Source organism: Osmerus mordax, chromosome 16 (genome assembly GCF_038355195.1).
Source record: "Osmerus mordax isolate fOsmMor3 chromosome 16, fOsmMor3.pri, whole genome shotgun sequence".
Taxonomy (NCBI): domain Eukaryota; kingdom Metazoa; phylum Chordata; class Actinopteri; order Osmeriformes; family Osmeridae; genus Osmerus; species Osmerus mordax.
The window spans coordinates 11,761,996-11,788,078 of record NC_090065.1 but is presented as its reverse complement, the minus strand read 5'-3'; the positions used below and the strand labels follow the sequence as shown (position 1 = coordinate 11,788,078).

The following is a 26,083-nucleotide window of genomic DNA, read 5'->3' as shown; positions in this document are numbered from 1 at the left end:
CATGACATCACCAGCCTATGGAAGGCTCTTGACTTTATCCAAGACAACCTGAGAGAGCATGTTGACCAACCTGTGGTTTTTACCAGGCATATTTGCTGCCTCATTAAGCCAGGCTAGCGTCGCGCTACATCCCTCTCCCTGAAGTATAGACCAGGTACAGGAAACTGCATGGGCCTTCACACTACTGCATTAGCTCCTAGAGATATCCTCAATCCAGCTCCACGGTGACCATGCCCCTCGCTGTGATGCAGCAGTTGCTGTAGCATCGACACGCGTGTCAGGCTGGGTTCAAACCCGGGCCATTGGTATTGTGGCATGACTCACACGCTCCATGTCACTGTAGGCAAGCAGCTGTACCACAGCAAAGAAATCGGCCACATATCACATTTCCCTTTACGCACGGTGTGTTTCATAGGAGACTTTGGGGATATAGTGGAGTCATACATCTCTACAAGTTATTATCGAAAGTAAATATACTGAGGCAAAATGCCTTACTTGCTTATTACCAGTCACAGAGATAGAATCTTTATGGGATTGAAGCTTGATATCTCCAAACAGATGTGAGAAGGCTGTTTAAACCAAATCCCACTTCAAAGAAACATCTATAATCCTCTAGGTTATTCAAATTTTAATAGGACAAAATTAGGGCATGATACACACATTTCGAAAATGACAATCCTGTCAATGGAGATATTTGTTAGCAGGACTAGGTTTTCTCCAACAGGTTATCATTTTAGTTTTTAAACCCCCACAGCTGACATGTTGAGTGTCACCACTTTTCTGACACATTGAAATCCATTGTCTGACACATGGTTGGTTGACTACATTTTCAGGTCGATTTGAGCTTTCTCAAAGCAGAGGAGTCATCCCTTCTACCGTGTCTGCCGTGAGTCCAGTGCCTTGCAGGGGAAACAACAGGGTCGGACATTTTTAAGTGAATCTCCGGGGCCATTCATCTTTCAGGCCTTCAGAGTACACTGCTGACTGAATCTTTAATGTGCCAGCGTGACATTACTCCAGCGTGTAATTTGGAACCCACTCACTGAGCTAGAATGATCTGGCATAGATCTGCACTTGTACAGTATTTGTGCTTTTCGTGTGTGTGTGTACGTGCGTGTGCGTGTGTGTGTGTGTGGGTGGGGTTCTGTCAAGTAAATGTGAGTAAGAGCGAGAGATATAGAGGGAAAGAGGAAGGCAGAGAATGGAAAAGAGAGATATACAGATAGAGAGTTCATAGAGATGGTAGCAGAGATAGAGGCACTAGGTCAGATAGGGAGATAGGAAGCAGGAAAGGAGACAGAAAGGGATCGCTGGAGGATCCACCTCATCAGTCTTCAGAGTAATTGGAGCACGGTGCAAGGTGTTCGGCTGAGCCCCCTCCGTACCGTGCGCTCATTAGCAGATGTGCTCTACTGGAAAGCAGGCCCTGCCTACAGACAGATTCTGGCTCCACTGAGACAAACAGAAACCAAAACTCCTCCCTAACTGTCATTTACTCACTGTACACGCTAAATAATGAACCGCTCTCGTCATCGATATCTGTTCCAGATACCTTGTCAGACATTAACGTCTGCGGTCAAACGTCCCCCCCCCCCCCCTTTTAGCGAAGGCTTGATTGATAGAGGCAGGCGATGGTGGAGAGCAAGCTTGGGTTGACAGCTCGTTTGTCACTCATCAGCGTCACCCGCTCTGACATCAAGGTTTCAGAGCGTGTTCACTCCTTTTCAAAATGCTAGAGGTGTTTTTTTTTTTTATCTAAAGCCTCATTTCCTGATACGCCCACAGGTCCTACTTGACATTCATTGGACAGTGCCGTCAATTACCATACTGTCCTTCTAATACAACAGGCTGCCAGGATTACTTTGGGGTACGGAGAACTATACAGTCATTTGATGAAATCTGTTAAAGGGAACGATCACAGGACTCCAGTAGTCTGTATTGTCATTCGTTACAAAGGGACTGAGACAGAACAGAAGAAGCTACTTGGCGAGCCAGCTGGGATGCCGTTCCTCAAGCTACCTGCAGTCAGTCTCACTTCTCATTAGCGAGGCACAATGGGAAACGTTCCCAATTTGAACGTCCTGTGTGGACTTCTCAGCGGGCTGACACAGCAATCTGGGGACTCCTACTTAACTACTATAATGGGAGAAGGAGGTACATGTCTCTGTTTGTAGAATGCTGAGAAAATGACTACTTGATGGGAGGCAGCAGAGATGAGCGTTCAGCTGAGCCAGGACCTCGATACTGTACCGTATCCATGGAGACCGGGTGTAATTGTTTAACCCCGGCGCTGGAGCGTCAGCTGCTGAGAGAGGTCACACTGCACCTATCAGCTCAGCAACAGGAAGACAGGATCTACCTTGTGACTGGATACACAGTCTTGCTCACCGACGCAACACAGAAAACCCTCACCGAGCAAGAACACTGCCAGGAAGTGTAGCAGCGAAACTGCACTGATGTAGCACACTGATCTGTTGTGAGCTAAAATATTAAACATTCGCAATGGCAAGATTCAGAAATGTTAACACAGACTGGAAAAAGCATCTCTTTCATGCAGATGGGATTTCCATAGTAATGGATTTCTATTGTCCATATCTCCATCGGTGTAGTGGGGAAGCACAGACACAGCACCCTCATTCATCTTTAATTGGATTTTCAAGACAAACACGTTATCCTTTGGAGGTCTGTCCCTGTAAGTTCCTGAAAACACTGAAACTTTTGGCAGTGACATTAACAAGTTTACAGCTGTTCCATTATTCAAAAGAGCAGCCCACACGCCATAACTGATAAAGAACGTCTGCACAGAGACAGAGAAATTAGAGTCTTGTTTTGCTTCATTTTCCACTCTACTGCATGCATCATAAGTCCCTCAGTTCAGTAACATTCCCATGGGATGAAGGCCTCACTCCTTTAGATGAAGCAGTTTAAGGCCAGGTGACCTAATGCTGCTGGTTTTATGTTCACGCTAAGAAGGGAACAGTCATGAGGACGGAACATTCCAGAAAAACCCTTCAAAACGACTTTAAGCTTCAGCTCTTAAATTGGAGCTAGGGTAAGTCCCCGTCTACCACAGGCTAGACTAGAGGGACTAGCCCAACCCTCCGCACCTTAGGGTCTGAAGGAGAGCCAGGCGCTCTTCCCTCTCTAAAAGCCTGGCAAGGTTGCAGTCAGGTTCCTCCCAGGGCGGCGCGGTGAGGAGACGAGTGGGCGAGCGGGGCCTGGCTGGAGGGGGGAGAGGCGTCTGAACCGCTGCCTGAGTGGAGCGCCGGGGGAAATGACATGCCGCGTTAGCTTCTCGGGCCAAATGAAATCGCGGCTCGCGCCGACGAGAGGGGCTCGGCTGCGTGTTCAGATACGGTGTGACACGCCGCACAGTAATTAACCAGCGAAAGCTTTTAAGTGCAAGGGCTTTGATCATCCAAAATGGCTACAGCGAGCGTCTCACGCACTCTTCAGAACTGTTGATTCTGACAGGACTATAAAGGACACCACAGGTAACATTACAGAGTGGATGAAGCATTCGTGTTTCAATGAAAGTGCAGGAAAACACAAGCTCTAGGACCACCGGCAGAGAGCTAGCAGTTCCATGTGGAGGTGAATAGGTTATTGATTGGCCGTGGCTAAGGAGTGGCTATGTGACTTACTGCAGGTGGCATCTGCCTCGTCCGAACCGTCCGGGCACTCTGGTTCACCATCGCAGCGCCAGCGTCCGGGAACACACTGCCCGTTCATGCAGGCAAACTCTGCTGGGGCGCACGTCTTCTTGGCTGCTCGCACGCCGAATGAGATGATGGACAGACAGGGGAGAGGACAGGAAGAGAGTGAGGTAGCATGTGGGGGAGAGATGTGGAGGGACGTCCAAACGGCGGGGAAAGGAGGAGCGCGAAATGGCAGAGGGAGAGATCGAAAATGAAAGGTGGCAGGGGGGAGGGGGGAGGGGGAAGAGAGGGAGAGAGCGGTTAACCTCCATTTCATCTCGCTTTCATAATTGGTGACATAATCCACTGTCATCATGCTCATTGCCAGGCTCCACAGACATCATCAGGCGCTTCATCATGCACATTAGATCTTCTGACCAGCCCTCTCCAGAGCGCTCCACCTCCATCCCTGACCAATCATTTCCTCCTTCCCGCTCTTCGGATTCTTATTCAACATGCATTCCGTCCTCCGTTCTGTCTACCTCTAATCCCTCCTGCAGCTCTGTAAGCCGGGCCGGGGAGACGGGAGGTGGCTGATTGCTGAACGCTGCATGTCTCGCTCGCTAACTCGTTTTTTCCTTCCCTCCCTCGCCTGAACTCTACAACTGACCACGGTCGGAAAAAGGGAAAAAGTGGAACACGGGCGGACTTGTGAGTGGCAATGTGAGGTGATGTGAGGGGAGAGATGTCTGGCCCAGCTCGAAGTTGTGAAGAGATACCGTGCGGAAGTCTCGCACATACGCGCTCACAGCCCCGCGGTGCTGCGCTGCGCTGGCAGGTTGTGTTCAGAGGGCAGGATTTTAGAAACGGCAGCAGCAACCTTAGAGGTCATAGTCATTCCATTTCCACAGGACATTACTTCAGCGGAACCAGCAGTACAATCCAATAAATCACACTTTTAAAAGACTTTCTAGAGTTGTTACATGTTAACCCCGGTGTAACTTTCAGAGGATGACCGAGGCTGTTTAATAGCTCACTGTTAAGCTAATAGCTGTCTGTGTTTGTTAGGAGAGATGAGAGACTGTCTCTCAGCCTCTCTCTAATGGATATAGCCTGGAGGTAATTGTGTTAGACTTCCCTGCCTACCCAAGGTCAGTTCCTCTCTATTCATATCTTGACAAAAGGTTAACTTATCTTTCTGCCTCATCTAAGCGTAATTAATTAAGTATAATGCCTGGGACCAATATCTCTCTTAAAATTCCAAGGGCTCCTTCCTAAAATGTGGCTATCAAGATAAATATAATTTTCTTGGCTGTTTGAAATGTGGGGTTTCCTGAACTCTACTTAATAGCCATTTGCTTTCTCATTAGTACACAGCAAGGCGTGTTTCCTAAGAGTGAGGACAGATGATGACAACGCCTGAGCACTGAGAACTGTGATTATTTTAACAAAGGCCACCTTGTAAGTCTTACAAACTCATTAGTGGTGCGTTCACAGCCCTAACTTCATAAAGACACACACATACACAAAAATGTCACTTAACAAAGAAGACGAGGTAACTATTATAAAAGGCTTTATACAAGGTTACTGTGATAGAGTTGGTATTGTACTGTAGAAGCAATATGATTGATTTGGACGCCGCTTTGGATAAAAGCATATGCTAAATATTAAATAAATACAATTAAAATGTAAAACGTAATAAAAATATTTTTCATGTACAACTTGAAGACAACCATGAACCAATATTGTTAAAATGATGAACCCAAACTCTATTCTCTGGAGTGAACATTCCCCCATCTGAACTCCAGGTTGTCTGTGGCTCCAGCAACGCCTTGTTATGTATCAGTTCAAGCCCAGGAGCCCAGCAGACCTGCTAGTTCATTTCACTGATTCTCTATGGGGGCCATGGTTCACTCAGTGATAATTACCAGAGCCAGCTTGTGCCATCTGTTTGGATTGACTTTCTCCTTTTTAATTAGGAGAGGTTTAAATGTTAGACCCATAGGATGGAGAAAGGGAAGGATGGAGGGAGAGAGAAACAGAAAGGGGTGATAGAAAAACTGCAAAAGCACACAGGGAATCAGGCAAGGATTAGGAATAAGGGAACAGAGAAAGAGAGAATGATAGATGTAATGACTGAATAACAAGCGTCAACGATATGGCTTGATCGAATACCAATGGAAAGCGTGACGTGGAATGGAAGCAGCAATGTTACCGTTGATGTGAAGTATAACAATGAAAGTCCAACTCAGACAGTGACAGAAAAAACCTTTACCCACAATGCCCTGTCATCCGGGTACACTGCTGACTGACAGTGGCTCCGTTTGACTCCAACCGAAAGCCAGAGTGACACCCAACAATGCTCTTGGAGGAGGACGTGCGTACGAGATGAAAACAGAGAAGCAGAAATCAGGCTGTGTCTCTCACTTCAGCCAGGAAATCTGTGGTACAAAATGGGATGTGACCCTCCAAGACAAGATGGAGGCCCCTGGCACAACCCACCCAGCCAGGCTGTAGTTCCAGAGGGAAGGAGGGAGGGAAAGAGCTCCTCGCTTCAGCGGACACACCTGGGTCTGCCTCTCCTGACTCTGGGGGCGGTATCTATACACGTGTTGTACCCATAGCTCTGCTTTTCGTACTACTTTATCCTGCGCGCGTGTGTGTGTGTGTGTCCATGTTCTTCATGTTTCTCTCAGGGGCAGTTGAGTGGGCTCGGTGATGTTGATGAGAGGGTACAAGTTTGATTCCTCATCAGTCACACCCACCTCCACATTTTCCGCCAAGCTACTCGCATACAAACACACTATTATAAGCCCGGTGTACGGACGCCTTAAAGGAAAGTTGTTGTCTTGAAGGATATTAATGACATGAGTTTTCTTTCGAGGGAGGCCATAGAAAGCTAATAGGTAATGCAGTGATAAGCACATTCTCTTGGGGATCAGAAGACAAATTGCCTCATTAGCAGAAAGTGAAGTGAGGAAATATCGTCAGAGAAGGAAACATAATGTATTCCTGGCTGGCCCAGGAATGACTGTTCCAAAAATGAATGGGTAGAATGGAAGAAAGTGACATGCAGTACACCAACCTAAAGAACTGTTTTCCGCATATGAATAGTAACATTTCAGGTGTTGTCCACTTGGCAAAGGTGGTATTTTGTTCACAATCTGTTTTCTGAAAACCAAATCATCCCTGTATTGCAGATTGGCTGTTCCTTTTGTCCTCTCTCCTGTCTCTCTCTCCTGTCTCTCTCTCCTGTCTCTCTCTCCTGTCTCTCTCTCCTGTCTCTCTCTCCTGTCTCTCTCTCCTGTCTCTCTCTCCTGTCTCTCTCTCCTGTCTCTCTCTCTCCTGTCTCTCTCTCCACACGTGCGTCACCTGCTACTGATGTGTAAACAGATCAGTACACCTGTTGCGGTTTCTAAGTAAGCTCAATTTTCATCATTATTCGATATTCACGATAATATCAGTTAAATGATTGCGATACTATAGCTACGATTCGATGTATCGCCCAGCCTTACTGTCAACCTAGCTGAAGAGCTCTGTTTAGTCCCAATGTCATTTTGTCTCAGTGGAGGACGCCGGGTCCCAGATCAGATGACCTGAGAGGACAGGTGTGACCAGAGGACACCAGAGAGGGGCGAGTCCACTGCTCCAGCCTCTCTGACATTCAGGACAAGGCTTTGATTTATCAAGCTCCTTTCAAGCCTCACTAGGCTTTTTTTATTTATGGCCAAGCTGCCCCCTCGGAAATACAGTCACTGAGGTCCACGGTCCGGCACAGACACACACACACACACACTCTCACGTGTACACTCACACATTTAGTTCTGGTAGTTTGCACAGCTTCCGTTTCTCCGCTCTCTCCCTTCTGCCTTCCTTCCACAACACCCACTCCATGTGTCTGACCTTCTGCTGTGTTCTCTGCCGTAGGAGAGCTAGTTTTGTCCACTGTGCTATTCTCATCCTACACACAGGCAGACACTGCTTACACTCGAATATTAGACTAATATTAGCGAATGCTTTCCTAACTCATGTTCCGTGATGTGAATTATGGAGCTGGTGAAGTATTATGAATGTAATGTTTGATACAACATTTATATACTGTATATTAGGACACTATATCCACATCAGGAAGAAACTGTATGAATAACTTAAGAGAGAAAAATGCATCAGTGAACACTGTTGGCTGGGATACAGGCCAAACTCTGATGCAACCCCGATGTAATGTTATCCTATTTTCCTAAATATATTGCTGCTTATTGTAACCCAATTGAAACCCCCAATATCAAATTATTCTAACAGAAAGATTTCTTTGAAATATGAGTACTGTAGTGGACTAACTCGTGACTTAACCAACGTTAACATAATGTTGACATTCTAAGAGCAGGACTGTATCCACTTATGTGAAAATGATCCTGATGTTCTAAGAGCAGAACTGTACTGCATCCAATGCTGACATCATGACACTGCTTTAACAGCAGCCTCTGTAAAATAGTTCTCCTCCTTCACTCTTCTATAGCGAGCCATTATGAGCAGCTTGAAGTTTAAATGAATTACTGTACAGTGTTTGGCAGAGAAATTGTATTTCATTGTCAAGTTGCGGCAGAGCGTCTGGTTTTGGGTCTTGGACGATGGTCTGTTTGCAGAAATCCCGACCACAGCTGTTAGGAAATCCCTGGCCAGGGTCACATGATGCTCACTTTTTCCTCAGCCCAAGCTGGCGAACGCAGCCCAAATCCCCTTTTCATTATAGACAAGAAAAGAAATCATCCAAAATGCAACTAATCCTGCTGGGCTGGTGAGGTGCTTCATTTCTCTGCTTCCAAAAAAGCCTAATTAGACAATTATTTGTCCCAAAAATTAAAAAAAAGGCTACAGCAACCATCTCTCAAACACTTCGCATGGCAGAACAATAATTCAGCTTTCGTTTATAAGAAAAGGAAATTTCGAAAGGTTAGCAAACAGTTTAACTTGTTTTTAATATATATTTAGTACTCTATCTATAACTGTGGACGTTTTCATAATTTACAATGTGGTATCCTATCTCAAATTGGCCCAACAATGTGGCTGATGAACGAGCAAGTTTTCCCACCAAATAACCGATAGGAAACACAACACCAAAGTCACCTTGAGCTAAAAAGAGGCCAAAGCTGCCATAGCCGCCTGCCACCTGGCCTCCAGCGAACATGGAACCGTCCCCCTGGTCCCTGCCAGAGCGGCTGACACCTTATCTCCAGAGCTCCCCACAACAACAGAGACACGTTCAAATCCCCAGCCTGTCCAGGGAAACTCAAGGTTCCTGCCTCTGCTGGCCGCCTCCATTTGGTCACTTCGGTCACACTCCGGATACCGGCGAGTTTAGCCTTTCAGTAAACGGTGGACACTGATATTTTTGTTTGCTACAGCTGGTGTATTTGGCTGTGAAAGTTGTTTGTGGTTGACGGGTTGTGTTGTGTTTTCCATAGGTCTGTTATCTTCACCCGGCTGATAACGGACAGATCAAGGGAGGGACGAGAGAATGGATTGCAGGGCAGAGTACAGAGGGAGGTAGCAGGTCCTGGGGACCGAATTAGCAGCATAAGTTTACAGTTGTTAACGTCCAAAACTTCGATCCAACAGCCAAGACCCACAGACACACACGTCCTTGTTTAAACCTGTAAGCTTCGTTATCCAAGTGAAAAACTAAACAAAAAAAGCATAAAATCACATCGGCCAAGTGAGCCTTTTATGTTGTGTACACAAGCGCTCTCTCTCTCTCTTTCTCTCCCTCTACCCATTAGACACATCAATGTCGTCTCCCAAGAGAAATCTTCCGCTTTCATGCCGAGATCCTGCTTGATCACTACCTTTGGTTTCAGGAATACACCTCTGTTCTCAAGTGTGACTCAGAGACCCTCGATTCCCTGTGTTCAGCGATCAGATGAAGGGAGGAGGCTCGGGGAGGCTCCCGGCCGCCGGCTCCTGCTGAACAGACGGCTCGGAGCTCATCAAACACGAGGAGCTTCCTTATCTTCATCATCATCAAACTCATTACGACAGGAGGGGCCGCCACGCGCCACTGTGATCGCCACGGAGACCCCATTCAAAGTCCAATCTGTAATCATCTAAATGATCTCTCGACGGACTATTATATGCGGGGGGGGGGAGGGGTCGAGATTCATTGGAAACCTATAGGAAGTGCTATAAGCTGTATGGCCATAAATAGAGTCTCTAGGAGTCTGAGGGGAGTGCTAGGGTAGTGTTTATCGGCTGGTCAGATGGCCATCTGACAGGAGCTATGGTCTATCAGATACTGGAGACAGGAGCCATTCGTTATCAGGATATATGCAGCTCCCTAAAACCTTTCTGGTTTTCACTCAAGCTCTGGAAGACAACGCAGCACTGCCATCCCCAAAAGGCTCATTTAGGTGAAGAGTACAGCATGGAAATGCTGTTTTTAATACGACGTCAAGTTGTTTTCACATGTACTTGCGAGAGGTCTTGCGTTTAGCTGTATTAGGTGACATGCTTTCGGTCTGCCACTAAAACACAGCCGTTCTCAGCGGGGCTGCAGTCGCTACATACGTCTCTACATTTGTCACAGTGGATTAAAGCGTCTGTCTGCGAGCTGAAGAGAAGAGCGGCAATGTAATAGGGAATAAGAGGTTCGCCTCTTGGCCTGCTTCTACAGCCTCCCAGTGTCCTCCCACACAAGCGATGCTCGTCTGACAGCAGGCAGGAGCAACCAGAGAGCGATGGAACGCCGTCACTACCCTGTGACAAGGTTCGCTTGGCTTTTCACTTTGACGCTCCGCTTGTAAATTAGAATAACACCGGTAGCGCCCACGGCCTTATTTCCCGTTTCAGCAAATCTGCGCACAGTGCAGCGTGATTAAGACATTTAGGGGGCAAGAAGCTGTGCGTTTCCTTGCCTTTGAATATACCTACAGTGTGTTAGCACAACATAGGAGGGGGGGCACAGAGCGTGCGTGCCATATGGGCTGAGGCCTTAACGCAGACCCGGGTTCCATTCTGGCTAAGGGCCATTTCTGCATCCTCCCCTGTCTCTCCCTTACATTTCCCGTATATTTTCCAACAATCTCTGTCCAATAAAGATGAAAAAGACAAAAACACTCAAAACGCCTGCCTCTTATTACATTTCCCACTTTCCTTCCTTTCCCTATTTCAAACACACACACACACAGCGTCCTTGGTTGATAGAGGAAAGACTGTCTGATGATAGACTCTGTGAGTACATGCCCTTTATTGTGGACACACAGGGGAGTGGCTATGAAAAGATCAGCCATGCAGTCGATACACACACACTCACAGAGAGACAGATTACACAGCACAGGACAAAGACCTCCATCTCCTCCACACAATACAATGACAAACCAGAAGCTTACCCTGACACAGAAATAAAACCTTAACTGTACATGAATCACCAAAATAGTCTATCCGGTGGTTAGAAAAGCTTTACTCAATCTACTTACACTGAAAAGATGCCCCAATAACAAGAATTGTAGGGTAGAAAAAGCTTTTCGGATGAACAACTGAACCTGGTTGGTTTGAAATGTATAGTAAGGCAGTTTAAATAACTAAACAGGTAAATCCTTCAGTACAACTTGAGAACCAAATGCCAGCTGGTCTGAAAGATCATTAAGGTGTGTTTGCATCTAGCTTCTTACTCCTGTCTGGTGGTATAAACATGCTGTATGAAGGTTTTGGCATAGTTCGGTATCTCAGGGCTTAGCATTACCTGTTCGCTGGCCCGATGCAGTAAGTTGATAAGGTCCTCGAACTCTAGTTGCCTTTTACAAATTATTTTTATCCTAAAATACATAGTAAACAGGGAATTAATCCATAGTCCTTAACCACACACCCCAAATTCAGCATTAGCCCGGTCCTTTATACTGTATACGAAAAAAGGCTTTCTGGTGAAGATGTGGGTGGGAGATGCAGGACCCAAGGCAAGGTATCAGGGCCCTAAAACTGTATGCTGAATGCTACCAACAAGAGAACTATGAAAAAGATTGATGACTAATGCTTTCATAATTCTATGAGACCTTTAGGCTGCCTTCCTTAATGATGCTTGTTTTTGCCCAAACAGGTATATGAAATGCCTGTTAGTCTGTCTGTCCCTGATGAGGCATGGAGCTGAAACCGTGGCAATTTAATTAACCATACACTATTATTGCAAGGAATAATTGAACGTTTATCCCTTGTGTGCAGTTCAATTCCACTCAGTCAGTCTACTTATGCAACTGAAACTAGAATGGCCTTCTACCTCAGACTGCAGACAGAGGGTGACTGTCATCAGGGATAAGATGGCTGACTCGAAGTATATACTCGATTTCAGTTATGAATAATGAAACTAACTTTCCCCGCCATCAGTTGCTCAATATAAACCTCCATCTCTGGTAACCTTTATTTTGCAAAATGCATGACAGCATCCACATTTACAAAACACTATGCAGGTGTGTGTGTCTGTGTGTACACAGTATGTGTGGTTCCAGTCCAAGCCAGTTCAGTACAGTGCGTAACAGGCTCTTTGATCAGTGCTTTGGGGATTTCCATAGCACATTTCCACATGTGAGTTGAGGCGCTTTCATTAAAAGCCCAGCAAATTGGTGTTACTGCACATCAAAGAGCTGGCCTTCCTGTTGACCTTGACCAGCACGGGAGGGACCTTGCTATATAAACGGTGTTATTGCCACACACTCAATGAGCCCTGGTTACAGTGCTGAGGTCGCAACTCAAAGGTCTCTCCACCAAACAGGGCGAGATAAGACTTGAGGACGTAACTACAAAGAATGACTGAATTCCATGGCCGGTAGGTCTCTGGCGAGCAGCTGCTTGAGAGTCGAGCCAGCTTGACTGACAGACAGTGGAAATCTGAGGGGAACAGTAAGGAGAGTGTCAGAGGCAGGATGGCCCCGCGCGGCCCCGCTACCAGGCCTGTCGGCAGCAACGAGTAGCAGCTTCAAACAGAAGCGGACGTGGATCAGCACAGGCTCCCTGCGGTCGACCGTCAGCAAGGAGAGAGACAGCTGTTCCGAGCGAGCCAGATACCTCCCTTAAAGATGCTCTATGCATCTTTGGTGCCAAGTGACAGTGCGGAGCGCTACAGAGCATCCCGAGTGAGTCTCAGTTTGTCAGGCTCACTACCAGACACGGCAAGGACTAGAGCTAATGCACATGCAGGGGTTAGGACTGGCTCAGTACTCTACCGGCTGTGAGAATAGTGTGATCTCCTAGTCTCTGCTGCCCCACTTTGCACACCGAATCCGTTGTGAGGTTCCTGGTCAGCTCCAACGGGTCTACAACATTGCACCCCCCCCCCCAAAAAAAAAAACACAGCAAAACAACCACTCTAAAATCAATGACACTGCAGCAGTCCTAGCTGGACTGTACCCATACCACCCCACCCCCAACCACCAACTAGCTCCAGCAGATCTGCCTCTCTCTTAGCCTGCTCCTGTGTCCACCTCCTCCCTCCCTATTTCCCCCGTAGGGTCTCTCTCCTCCTTCTCTTGTAATCAGTATCAGCAGTGAGCCGCACAATCCCGTACTTGTCCACATCCATTCTGCAAAAGAGTCTTGAAGAAACTACGATCGATTGGACCGGCCCACACTTGCGATGCCTGTGTGTGTGTGTCTGGTGTGTGTGTGTCTGTTCGCATGTGAGCACAGTAGCCAGTGGATCTGTGTTCAAAAACATTGCACTCCAGGCTGGACTCTGCTGAGTTCTCATCCCAGCACCCCCTGCCCTCACCCCCACCCAAGGCTAAACAGAGGTCAGACTCAGACATAACTTAGCGGGAGAGAGAGATCATCTGCCTGGAAAGTTAGACCCCACACTACTGCTGCTGCTATGATCCTCCTGGCCAGGGCTAACCTTTACCTCAGGGCTGCTTTCCCTAGGAAATGCTTCAATCAGCGACCTCAACATGAGAGGATGATAGTCAACTGTGTTGGAGCGATGGCTGGCACCGTCAGTAGCACTCACATGTCACTGTCTAAGTAGTCCCAGTCCTCTGTGTCACAGTCCTACGCAGCCTGTTACAACAGCAGGACCATATTCACAGCTAGACATACTCTCGTCACCTCACATGGGAACACATTCGTAGCTCTTAAGTCGCGGGGCAGGCGTTTTTTTTTACAACGCCTCAGGAGAGCTGATGGGAGACGTGTGGGCAGAGCGAGGGATTTCACAGCCTCGCGGCCAGTTCCTTCGCCACCTGTGTGGGAGTCGCTGGCTCTGCAGACCATGTAAAGCTGCCTGCTATTGTGACTGGAGGCTTTGAACCAGCCTAATGCAGTGTGTACTGAAAAGCCACTTTGCTGTATAATTAGTGGTGTTTTGTTAGTACTACTATATGAGAGTGACATATTATGTACTTTCGTTGGGGTGTGTGGACCTATTGGTGAATCCCGGTAGTTCAGCAATTGAAGTCCACCACTGCCAATTTGCTCGTGGCTGTAACTACTAAACGTATACTCACTTCTTCATTACAAGATAGAAGACCTGATGGACAACATTTGCATACGACTCTTCTCTGCAGTGAAAAACACACAAAGAAATCCCTGGCTTCGCTCTAGATTAACAAGAACGTTGGTGAGTCAAAAAGATGAAAAAAGCTGGCTTTTCTGCGGAGCACCATAAGTGAGTCACTGGCACAGCGGAGCAGAGTACTTGGTATGTGGGTAAACATCCCCCCCATGCAGCCCTAATATGACATCCATTCACCCTGACAGGAACTGTCTGCCCCAGCCTCAGTGGCTCCTGGGCAGGGCTCACAGAGTAGGCAGCCTCTCGCTCCAGCGTAAACACGTTCAACACGTGTCTCATCGATTACAAGGTACCCTTGGCTCGTTTCATCCAAAAGACCTGTGCTGCAAAGAACGACACTGGTACCTGTAGTGTACCGCCACACGCTAAACCAATCTTTCCATAAACACGTTTGCTCTGAGGTGCGCCTATTTTGAATGGAGATGACGGATAAGTGACAAAGAGTACACTTGACCACAGAGATGACGACAGAACCACAAAACAACAGCTAAACAGCTAAACTAAACACGCACCCAGCACAGTCACATAGTCCCTGACGGTATGATACTAGTATAATGGGGTCTCCACAGTCAGTCAAGTCCACATTCTCTGTTCTCAACATGTCATTTTGTGAAGTGTTTCCAGTGTCCCGCTGTGCCTTTGCGGGGACCAATCCGAGCCGCACTCATGAAAATGGTACCAATCACACAAAATCTCAAATTTGGCTTACAGCTATACGGACTACAGGGGTGGTTCCTCTGACACATAAGTGTGCTCGAATCGAACGTGTGATTGAGGTTTTCACAAATGAACAGAATTTGTTTACACCGCACAGTCGCATGAATAATAATGTAAACCCGCTGGCCTGTTTTGTTTCGGATATTACAAATCGATCTGGCGTCGCTTTGGGAGCAACGAGAACATCATCAAGCTGCTATACGGAGCAGAAGAGCAGAGACTAGGGGGATAGTGGATGTGATTCACCCCCAAGAGAAATATTTCATTAGTGTCGATTATGAGTTTGGAGTGCAATGACATTCAAGGATACAGCAACAACAACAACAAAAAACCTAATGATACAAACAAATGTACTCTCCCAAACCAAGGAGTGGAACAGCAGAAAGGACACCAAGTGAGCCTCATGTAGATGCAGCTGCTGAGGGGGTGTGGGGGGGGGGGGGATTGGGGGGTCGGGCAAGGGTTGAGCAGGGAAAGGGGGGGATGCAGGCCACCCCTATTAATCCCTCCTCTCTCCGTGAGCATTCAGTAATCTTCCGGCAGCGTCACGCTCTAATCTGAGATAATAGCTGGATTGGACCAGTGCTATTCTTAATGATCACATTAGAGAGATAGGCTCTGGGAACCAGACACAGCACTGGGCCAACAAGGCCCAGGGAGGGGATGACCGATACACTCACCATTTTTCACACAGGTATGGCTGACTGACCAGGATTGGCAGATCAAAGCTCTCCTGGGCTGGGTCCCTTCTGGGGCCTTCCCTTGCTGTCAAAATAAAGCCTTCTGATCCGGGTGCAGAAAAAGTTGTAGTTGTGGCTCTGTGGGTTGGAGGAAGTGACTGGCTGACAGAAACTCACTGTTGAGGACAGAAAGTCTTAGTGATGTTTCCGAATCCTTTGAATATTGTCAAATGAATGAGATATACGTCATTCCATAGAGATAATCCTGTCCATACGGAGAAAAACACTTTGTTTTTGTTTTGAGATTATGAAAGGCTGTCAAGAACACAAACAAGCTACCGCCCCCCCCCCCCCACCCCTCCATTGAGGTCTCTATCTCTGTCAGGATCTCACTGTTCTTTTCCACTTCGCATCCTCCGATTTGCTCGTCTCTATCTGTCTCTGCCTTTCTGTCGTGCACTTTCGAAAATCTGTCTCTTTGTCTGCCCTGTCAACTCTCTCCTAACTGTCTGGTATGCCTCTGTATTAGACATGTGTCGGTGTTGTGGTGCAGGTTTGACTGAGACAGGGAGACCTACTATACCCAGGCATCCAGTGGATTGTGTTGCAGAGGGACTACATCGGGGTGACTAGGCCTACCTCTCCGTGACTACCGCGGTAGTGTGTGGATGACGGCACACCAGAGAGTATTTCACATAAGACTGGAGGATGAAACCTCCCACTGGTTCTTCCCAGCATCCCCATGGCCCCTGCCGGCAACGGGACTAAACGTTGGTGTACATTACAGAGTTGGTGAGAGACACAGCAAGCAAACACTCCAAGATGGCTCTCACAGTCCTTTAAGGCTACAAGGCAGTGGAAAGCTTGTAAATATAGAGGGGAGGAGAGAGGGAAGTATTGAAGAGGTGGGAATGTCTCCAATACTCCTCTGCTCACAAGAACAACACTCGCTTCCAAAAAGAAAGGAATTTCACGGTGACTACACTCGCAGGAGGTTCGTATCTGCACAGAGAGGAGCTCTTTCCAGACATAATTAGAAAAGAGCACCGTCGATTCTGAATGGGTTCTCAGTAGGGTCTCTGGTTCCTCACGGTTGTAAATTATGCTAAGGGTTTGGAACATAAAACAATGTTGAGCCAGCTAAGCAAAAAGGATAATTACAACAGCTTTTCTGTGTGTGGAACCTCCCTCATAATACCAGCACTAAAACCAGCACCACCATCAGACCGGCAACTACAATCTCAAGGTTACCAACACTGACCATCTCAAACCGAGCTGTCTGACAGCATCCAGGAAGGGAAGAAAAACATCTTGGAAAGTTCTCAGTGTCAGCCGTCAGAGGTTGTGCTGCAAACCCAGATCAATATCTATTTTGCTCTTCGCTAGTCCTGCCTTACAGCAGGCTGTAAGGCAGGGCTGTAAGGGCTGCAACTAAAAGGTGCTGATGAACCCCAGCTGCCAGTCATCCCATCGGACAGGAGGCAACCTGAATGCAGAGAAAAAAGATGATGGTCTTCTGATATTGAGCAGGAGAATTGGAGAGGATGGTGGACCTTCTGACACAGCAGAAGAAGACGGAACAGCCAATCAGAGGCCGGGGATGAATTAATAAGACAACAGTAAGGTGGAAATAATGGATTTACAGTTTTTGCTGGAGAATCACGATTATCATCATCAGCACCTCCAACTGCTCAGGGACAAAACCACAAACTCCTTTGCCTCGATACTGACAATTTTAGCAACTCTCTATTGCAGGTTTTTATCAAAACAAATATTATTTTCAATGTTGGTTAAACAAATGTTATTTAGGCAGACATTTTCCTCTGCATGATGACATCCAAGCAAAGAAGAAAGGAGAGGGGGAGCATTAGAGGAGTGTAGATGTCGCCATAACCAGGGAAAGGGGAGATTACGCCACAACACCATGTCAGTGCAGACACAAATCTGACTTCCGAAGGCTATGGAGAATTCCTTTGTACCGACACTGCTGTCTAGTTGAGAAAGATGAGAGGGGGTGCTTCTGCATTTAGAAAACCTAGTTTGGCGTGGAACAGCTTACATAACCAGGAGGATAAGACAACAGTATATTGTTCTGAATATCAACTATATTGAAGCATCTTTAAAAATCATATGGAGAATTAAGTATTAAGAGCAAAGGGTGTGTGTGTGTGTGTGTGCCCATGTTGTGAGCAAGCTTTTGAGCCCATGTGAGTTTGTGTGTAATTATGCATGTGGAAGTGTATGTGTGTGTCCAAGGGTGTCTGAGTGGACATTCAGTGGGGAATTTGGAGTTGCGATGCTGCATGGGGGGTGGGGGGAGAGCTGAGATGCTTTGGGGAGGACTGATGGGGGAAGGGGCCACGAGAGGGAGGAGGGTGGGGTGGTGAGGGCTGGAGAGGGGCTTGGGGGATGGTCCGGATACGAAATGAACACCAAGGCACCAACACGTGTAGAGCACACAGTGTAGTTCAAGCCCAGATGAAACGACAAACAAAACCTGATGAAAACAGACGACCCCCAACCCCCCCCCTCCCCCATTTTGATCCTATTGCAGTGACTCACAAGTCATATAGATGAACTTGTATTGTGTTGTGACTGACTGACTGAGGCATAGTGGCTGTGACTCAGTGGGAAAGACTCACTCCCCCACTGGCTACTGCTTTGGTCCAATCACACCAGGCCACTGGCTTTGTGTGGTTTTTGTGCAGGCTTTCCGTATGAGTTTCAACAATAAATATACGCCTCCCTGTCCATTCTACTCATCCGCTCCCTGGTTCTTCCCCTTCAGAAGACACGATTCAGCTATGACCCCCATACCGTCCTCCACATACACCTACAGTAGATATGCATTCTATAAATCCAGGACAGATCTCTATGAAATCTTTCTTGTCAAACAGCCAAAAGCTTTGGTTGTGTCAAAGGAGTTCTTGCTCACCGTCAGTGGATCAACTAGGAGAGGATGCTGGCCGGACACAATCTGCCTGCCAGTGAGGCAATCTCCCTTATCTGCCTGCTTGCACTGATATGGAACACACTGACAATGGTTGAGACTGCAAACTAATGGAATGAGATGCAATGTTGCAGGACGGTGTAATCCGCTGGGCCAGGCACCTCCTGCTAAAAGCCTTTCAGTGGGAATGTTTTCACTCACAGAAAATGACAAAGCTGGTGTATAATGTCCTATATATTTCACTTGCTGTGGGACATTTAGTGAAATAAAACCGGTGGCACAGTGAATATCCTTCAGAATCAGGGATGTGGCAACACATGAATGTTTTAGGGAGAGGGATGGTCCAAGTGACCTGTTTTCATTTGGGGGCCTGAGGACATGTCCTGATGGTCTCTGAGACTGGGACCTCCAGAGGCCCCAACACAAGCATCACAACAGAGAGAGACTAAACGTGAGAGCTGGAAAGAGAGAGAGAGGGAGAGACAGACACAGTGTTAAGACAGACAGACTAGAATTCCCTAAATTAACCCAGAGACAAAAGAACATACCATGGCAAAAGTACAAAGCATTTTCTTTCCCCAGTTCTGGCACAATTGTTTCATTTGTTTTTGTGTGCACTCTAATATAGGCCACTGGCTCACAGAGAGAAGGGGGAATTTGAATTATTTCTGACAGGATGCTCTGACAGAATCCTCGCTACCTGGTAAAGCTCCCTACATAGGTCTATATACAATACTAACCATCTGTCAAAGCAACACACTGTGTGGGCGGGAGGATGTGCTGTCCAATCAACTTTCACGCAGTACCACAAATTACCCAGGGGCCCCAGACCCAGAAATAGTATAAGAGCCCAAAGTGAATGGCCTGGAACTAGCGACAGCAGCAACTACATCACCTCTGAGCCTGAAGCATCCAATCTCAGGTGTGAGGTTGCACCTGTTCTCTCTTGGTTCACTCACTGCTTTCCCCATAATAAAGTGATGTAGAAAGTGCCATGCTTATATTAAAATACAAGATCACCTGGGGCAGGCACACAAAAGTAAATTGTGACGTCCGCCGGTGAAAGGCCATATTGGACAACTGTTGAGTTGAAAGATATGAGTTTGGGGTTATTTGTTCTTTTATTTTACTTACCGCAGTTTTCCTCGTCACTATTGTCTGAGCAGTCATCGTCATCGTCACACCTCCAAATTGTAGGTATACACCTTTTGTTGTTACACTGAAACTGTCCATCCTCACATTCCGTCTCTGTAGTTCCTTAAAGTGGATCAAAACAATCGATGAGCACCCGAGTGACACCCACGCGCTCATGCAACTGTCATTTGAAAATGACTGCCTAATTGATATGCAACATTATTCATCGTTATCAGCAGCACTTGGCCATTGTTTAGACAAAACTATGGGCTGCCGGGATAAGAAAGCAACGAACCATATTAAGTCTTCTGCAATTGATCCTTTTGAATGCTGGCGCCTATCGTCCATATTTTTTACATTGAGACAAAGGTGACATTTATATAGGTTGTTCTATATGCACGTTACAGAATGCTGTCTCGGAGCCAATGAGCACATGCGAAGTACGCGCACGTTTTTCATCAATTTCTTCAGAAAATATAGAATACATAGCAAAAATAACATTGCAGCGACTTGGATATCACATGCTATATTTATGAAGTTTTTGTTCAATGAGTGTTCTTCTCCCACACATCGGTTTCACATAGCCTAAACGCCTCCAGTTATCAAATGGTGCCCGCGTATCCCACAGAGCCCGAAACGTATATTATCATACAATAAATACAATTTTGGATATTGAAAATATAACCAACCTTTTGAGGAATGGAGTTTCAGGACTAATAAATGAAAGAGTAGGATTTTCCTTATATCCGTCCACATTTCTGAAGGAGGTGATGGAGCTCATCCACAAACAAAGCCTATCTGGAATCCGTTCCTCTAGCGATGCGACGGTGGTACTTCACCGACAGGGACCCCCCTTGCCTACTAGCAACTTGTATCGGTGATGACGACGTAGGGCGGTGATCACGCTAAATTTGTGGAATTGTTGAATAAATAAATAAAACTCTAACGTGCTCAATTCTTTCTTGCCGCCGCAAATGAAGAAGTTGAATGGCGCATATGTGTTCGGTGTGTGATGGGGGGAGAGAGAGAGAGAGAGAGAGAGAGAGAGAGAGAGAGAGAGAGAGAGAGAGAGAGAGAGAGAGAGAGAGAGAGAGAGAGAGAGAGAGAGAGAGAGAGAGAGAGAGAGAGAGAGAGAGAGAGAGAGAGAGAGAGAGAGAGAGAGAGAAGACTGTGTGTGAGAGAGAGTATTGGGGGCGAGTGGCACTCACACAACCTATTGGATGCTGAATCAGATTGTTCCTTTGAGAGAAGTGGTTTGTCAATTGAAAGTTAAATGAGGTTACAGGGTCAAACTTTATAGGCCTACCAGTGATAGTGCGTGGACCTGTTCACATGGGTAGCATATTTAGGGACTCCATACAATGACATGAGTTTTAGATTCTATTTAACCACTATCACACAATCATACAAATTGCACATGCTGTTTGTAAGTGGCAATGAATACAATTGATTGATTGATTGAAATATCAAAAAACACATTCAGCTGGTATTGTTGTGCAAAATGTTGAATTGGCATCTCACATAAAAACAACATGGATTTGTTGATCTACAGAGAGGATTATTCGTTTTTATTGGAAGAAACATTTCAGACTAATGGTTTCGGTTTAAGAATTAGCAATCCATCTGGTGGTAAGAGCTTGCATTGCACTTGCCTAGCACAGGAGTTGACAATAAAATAAAGTAAACACAATTGTTCAATGTAACAAAACAAAAGAAAGTCTGTATGTACCTTGCGATACAAGTGGCAAGAAATGTGATATTGGGGTCAGTTGAATCGCTGGCAGGAATTTCCACTTGGACATTGGGTACAAAGTTGGCTGTCTGGGCTGGGACTCCCTTCAACGTTGCCATACTGGTTTTGTTTAACAACCCATTGTTAATAGGCTATGCACCAAACAATTATGCAAAGTAACTCTTCTTGTCTATATGCAAATTGTACGTGGAACTGGAGGCTCCAGAATCTCTATGGCTGCGAGGAAATGACACTCATGAGCTGTTTGGTCTAGCCTGACACAATGTGCTTACAGGACTGTGAAGAGAAGAGTTCAACAATGGTCTTTACAATGCGCCTTACAGCGCCCTGTGCCAGAATGAACGATGCTGTCAGTCAAATCTAGGCCATGACCACTGGTGACAGCATAATCAGTCATTTTAATGGAGATAAGCTGAAGCAGAACTGCACCCCCCCCTCTGCACACACACACATCCTTAGCCAATCAAGGAAAGGCAATGAGGAGGTGGCATGTAGGCTTATGTACTGTACACAAGGCCCTGTTGTTACTGGTGCTGGACTGGGAAGGCCTATTACTGTTGCAGTTGGCTGACATACATTGCATTTGTCGGTTAGCATGTTTTCATCCTTTCAAGGGCTGTAGGAAACTTGATTGTGTCAAATTAATAAAGATGTTGTCTAGAATTCTCTGAGACCAGCTGCCATCACATAATCATACCCTTTCATGGTTACTCAAAATGGGAATCTATAACCTTTACCTTTAAGTCCACAGAAGACCAGACACACTATCTGACTTCACTTCAGGAGGAATTGAGGTCCTGAAAGCCAATAATCAAAGTTTCATTTTCTCCGCAGACCTTGGGCATAAAGGTGCTGGTTCACAACAACTGGCGAATGTTGAAGTTTTTATTACAAAACACTTCAACCATATGTATTCTTCATTAGGAGGTTAAAGAAAAAACAGACAAACAAAGGGTTACTGATAGTCAAGAAAAACATGACAGATTCCTAGGCTACGTTATGTTACACTACGTTAAAATAGAAGACAACAGCATCAAGTCTAACGCTTTTGAATACCGTGTCTTGTGATTAATATTTCTGTACTGAGAAACTGATGACAGCCAATGGTTGTGGGTGTGATGTTGAAGGGAGGCACAATTAGTTTACTGAAATCCCTTCAGAGTTTTAGTGGGGAAAATGATCTGGATCAAATTTTTATCTAATCTGGCCAAGATAACACAGATTAAATTGAGTTTTCAGCCTATTTTCTGAGGAAAGTGAATCATGACTAAATGAAAATGCATTCGGCACACAGAGGATTAGACAGGTGGCAAAATACATCTGTGTGTGTGTGAGAGAGAGAGATATATATTTGTCAGCAATGAAGAACTCCCAATGGGAGTACATTGAAATCATAGCTAAATTGACAAGAAAGACTTGTCAAGTGCACAGTTCGATTTGTCTGTGTGATATGTGTGATCCTTTTCTTAGAACACTAAGGCTGAGGCGAGGTGGACAGGGTAATCCTCTGTATGAATTCAACAATGTGTGTGTGAAACAAGTCCCTCGTTAAAAGGACACCTCTCAAGACAGTGTTCCGTGTTTGAAAAGACTGGGGCGTATGGCTGGCCGGGGATGCTGTTTCTGACACTACCTGTCACTGCTGGGTGGCAATTAGTAACACTGTAACACTGCACCTGTCACACATTCACCAGTACATGTGCCATTCTGTATGGGAAAACCTACAATAGGAATCTTCCTACCCATGGATAACATCATTATTTTACAATGCTGCCTGCTGATTGGGTGAGCCATATAGCGCTTCTAATCTGCACTAGACAATTGTTATTCATAAACAGTAAATACGTCTTTCAGCTGATTGTGTTCTTTAGGGGGACACAATGTAAAGTATGCATCTGAAATTCAAGACCAGAATTCTATTTGGAAGTGGAAACTTTTAGATTGGCTGATGCTGTTCCTACAGTCTGTGGAGCACTAGGCAGCCAACTACATCTGAATGACAGTCATAATTACTTATATCCAAGGCTACACAGCCACACACTCAAAGATGGAGGGCATTGGCAGGTGGATAACAGGCCACCACTTTAGGTTACCTTTTCTCTGAATAGGCTATTGTTAATGATAGACATTAGAAAACAGGGTTCTATCAGCAATCTATGAATGCCATGTCTATAACATTTTCATGTTAAATTATAAACCAGGATTAGTATAGCCTCAAGTATTTACTGAGGCAGCAATGAGTAACATTAGCAACCATTTTTATTTTATTATTATTCTAATATTAATCGTGCACCCAATTCTTGACAAACTTCCACGGTTTGAGCATGGTTTCACACCAGAAAAATAATAAGAAGGAAAGCTCTAGCCGGATTGCTGGAACATAACTGTCTAGGAACACTGTCTGTGATGCTGAAGTTAATAGGGGACAACTCTACTTAAAATCTTACCTATTGTACCTTTAATTAAATTATATAGCCAATACAACCACAACAAGATAGTCCAAGTGACAACAGACAAGTCCAGGTACTCTATCGTTCTGGTGTGAAAACGCGTTCATATCTGTATTTGTTGCTCGTGGGAATGTTGTTTGTCAACTTTTCCCACGCCGAAATGTAACAAATTCTCTTATCACGTGTCCTCCTCGTGCTCTTTTAAAGATTATTGTCTGCACCATGATTAACAGATGCCTTGCGTTCACTGTTTCAACACCTGGTTGTAGCTAAGACATCTGTTTGGGTTTTGTGATTTGGGCAACATACAACGACTGATGATCATTTAATCTAACTTTTATTGGTCCGTATCCTGCAATTCATCATGGCAAATTTTTCCGAGGCAAATTCGTCAAAAGGCCTTCCTCTGAAAAGTACGCGGAATCCGAAGTGTGCCAGATGCAGAAATCACGAATTCATCGTTTCACTGAAGGGACACGTGGGAAGGTGTCCTTTTACTCGGTGTATTTGCTGGAAATGTGCCCTTATAACTGAAAGAACAAAAATAATGGCTAAACAGCGGCGAATCAAGAAAAATCTAACTGAGGATTCAGCAGAGAACGAAGCTTTGGAAAGGCCCAGTTTTGTCAACATTAGTGGGACAGTTGATGGAGCGTTAGGCCAAAAGGTAACAGCTAACGCATGTGCACAGATGTCACCAGATGGCAGAAATCGTGTGGAAACTGTCAAGATTCCGCCGTGTAGGTTTGAAGAAGCAGATAAAACCTATGCTGAGCTGGAAGTTCCTACACATGACATATCTGCCACAGAAGAACCATGGACCATTCGCGAGCCGCCCCGGAGAAAGCTACCCCATGGAGGAGCTGATCATGGCGCGGTGGACTGCAGGGATGGCGATGGGCGAGATGGCTATCATGCCCATATGCCTTGGAGTGGGTCCCAGCACGACGCGCCCTTCATGATAGGTAAGTGGATCGGTAACCATTCCTGAACAGTTTGGATAACATTCTGCTTCAGGGTTAGAAGCTGAAAGCAATGTTATTGCAGCCATTCCAGTTATGTATGTGTAAAGTTGAGTGTCATTCCCATTTTTAGCAATTTCGTTTGAGAGCTAATGCTTTTGCTTGATTCCACTGCCGCGTCCCATTTGAACCCATTGCCGTATGTCATTGCGATGTAGCTCAGAGGGATATCTTCAGCGGAGAAATGATGGCATTGCCGATGCCATTGAGGTTCTACTCGCGCATCAACACCAGCTATGCTGCATGCCCGGCTATCTTGGTGAATATGCCGCCTCCACCGCCACAAGGGATTTTCAAGAGCGGTCATGGACCCATGGTATTTCAACACTTCCCTCGTGCACCAGGAACCATTCATTACCATCCAGAACCTACACAGACCACTGGGAATATGTTGTCTGTAAGTGTCATAAACAGACAATATCAATTGCATGAGCCATTTGGCCTACTCCATTAATCCTTTTGATGAGTCTTTGTACATCATGTTTATGTATTGGTTTTATTTCAGGAATACACAGTACCCTTCTTTTCCCCCCCTCCCCCTACCACCCGCTTAGAGGGCATCCAAGAAGAGCTGTCCCCAAGGATGAATCCACAGTCTGGTCCATCGGGGGGCAGGGAGCATGGAGCAGGTAGGCCTCTGGCTGTGTCTACACACCCTCATCATTGCATCAAAGGACAACAGTTACCTCATTCACTTCCTCTGTAGTTGTAGGCTTGTACGGTACGTTTTATTTGCATGTTGTTATTGACAATTAAGTCTTTCCTCCCATTCCAGATAGACTTGCCTTAGGGAGTCAAGGTTCAGAGGGGAATTCTGTGGAACATTACTCATCTCAAGAGAACATATGAAGACAGAAGTTTTGGAGTCAGTGCCCTGATGTCCTCTTACCAGCATTATTGTAACAATGTAGTTATTAGATTTGACCTAAAACACACATTTCATTTATCACTTTGGAGACTATCTTGTAGATCAAGCTACTGGGTTACAATTCCTACTCAAACAGAATAAGAACCATTGGTTTAATGGACTCAATTATTCAACAATGTCAGATGTATTGGTAGATTCAAAGGTAAGTCCAAATGGTATTTTATCAAAAGAAAATTAAGCTATTGTTTTACAGTCCTGTAAATAAATCCAGTGTAAAATTGAAACGTGATCCTGTAGGTCACAGAGGGTGGGGGGTCTGGTG

At 45.8% G+C, this 26,083-nt stretch overlaps 1 protein-coding gene across 1 annotated transcript in view; it reads right to left on the bottom strand.

Moving 5' to 3' along the window:
• The window catches only part of LOC136958941 (low-density lipoprotein receptor-related protein 8-like), a 41,922-nt gene extending 21,498 nt beyond the window's left edge, over positions 1-20,424 (bottom strand). The window contains exons 1-3 of the mRNA XM_067253097.1: positions 20,358-20,424; positions 19,669-19,791; positions 3,645-3,767 (exon numbers count right to left, since the gene is read on the bottom strand). Coding sequence (XP_067109198.1) covers positions 3,645-3,767; positions 19,669-19,791; positions 20,358-20,424 — 313 coding nt within the window. The remainder of the gene's footprint in view (positions 1-3,644; positions 3,768-19,668; positions 19,792-20,357) is intronic.
• Between the last annotated feature and the right edge of the window lie 5,659 nt (positions 20,425-26,083).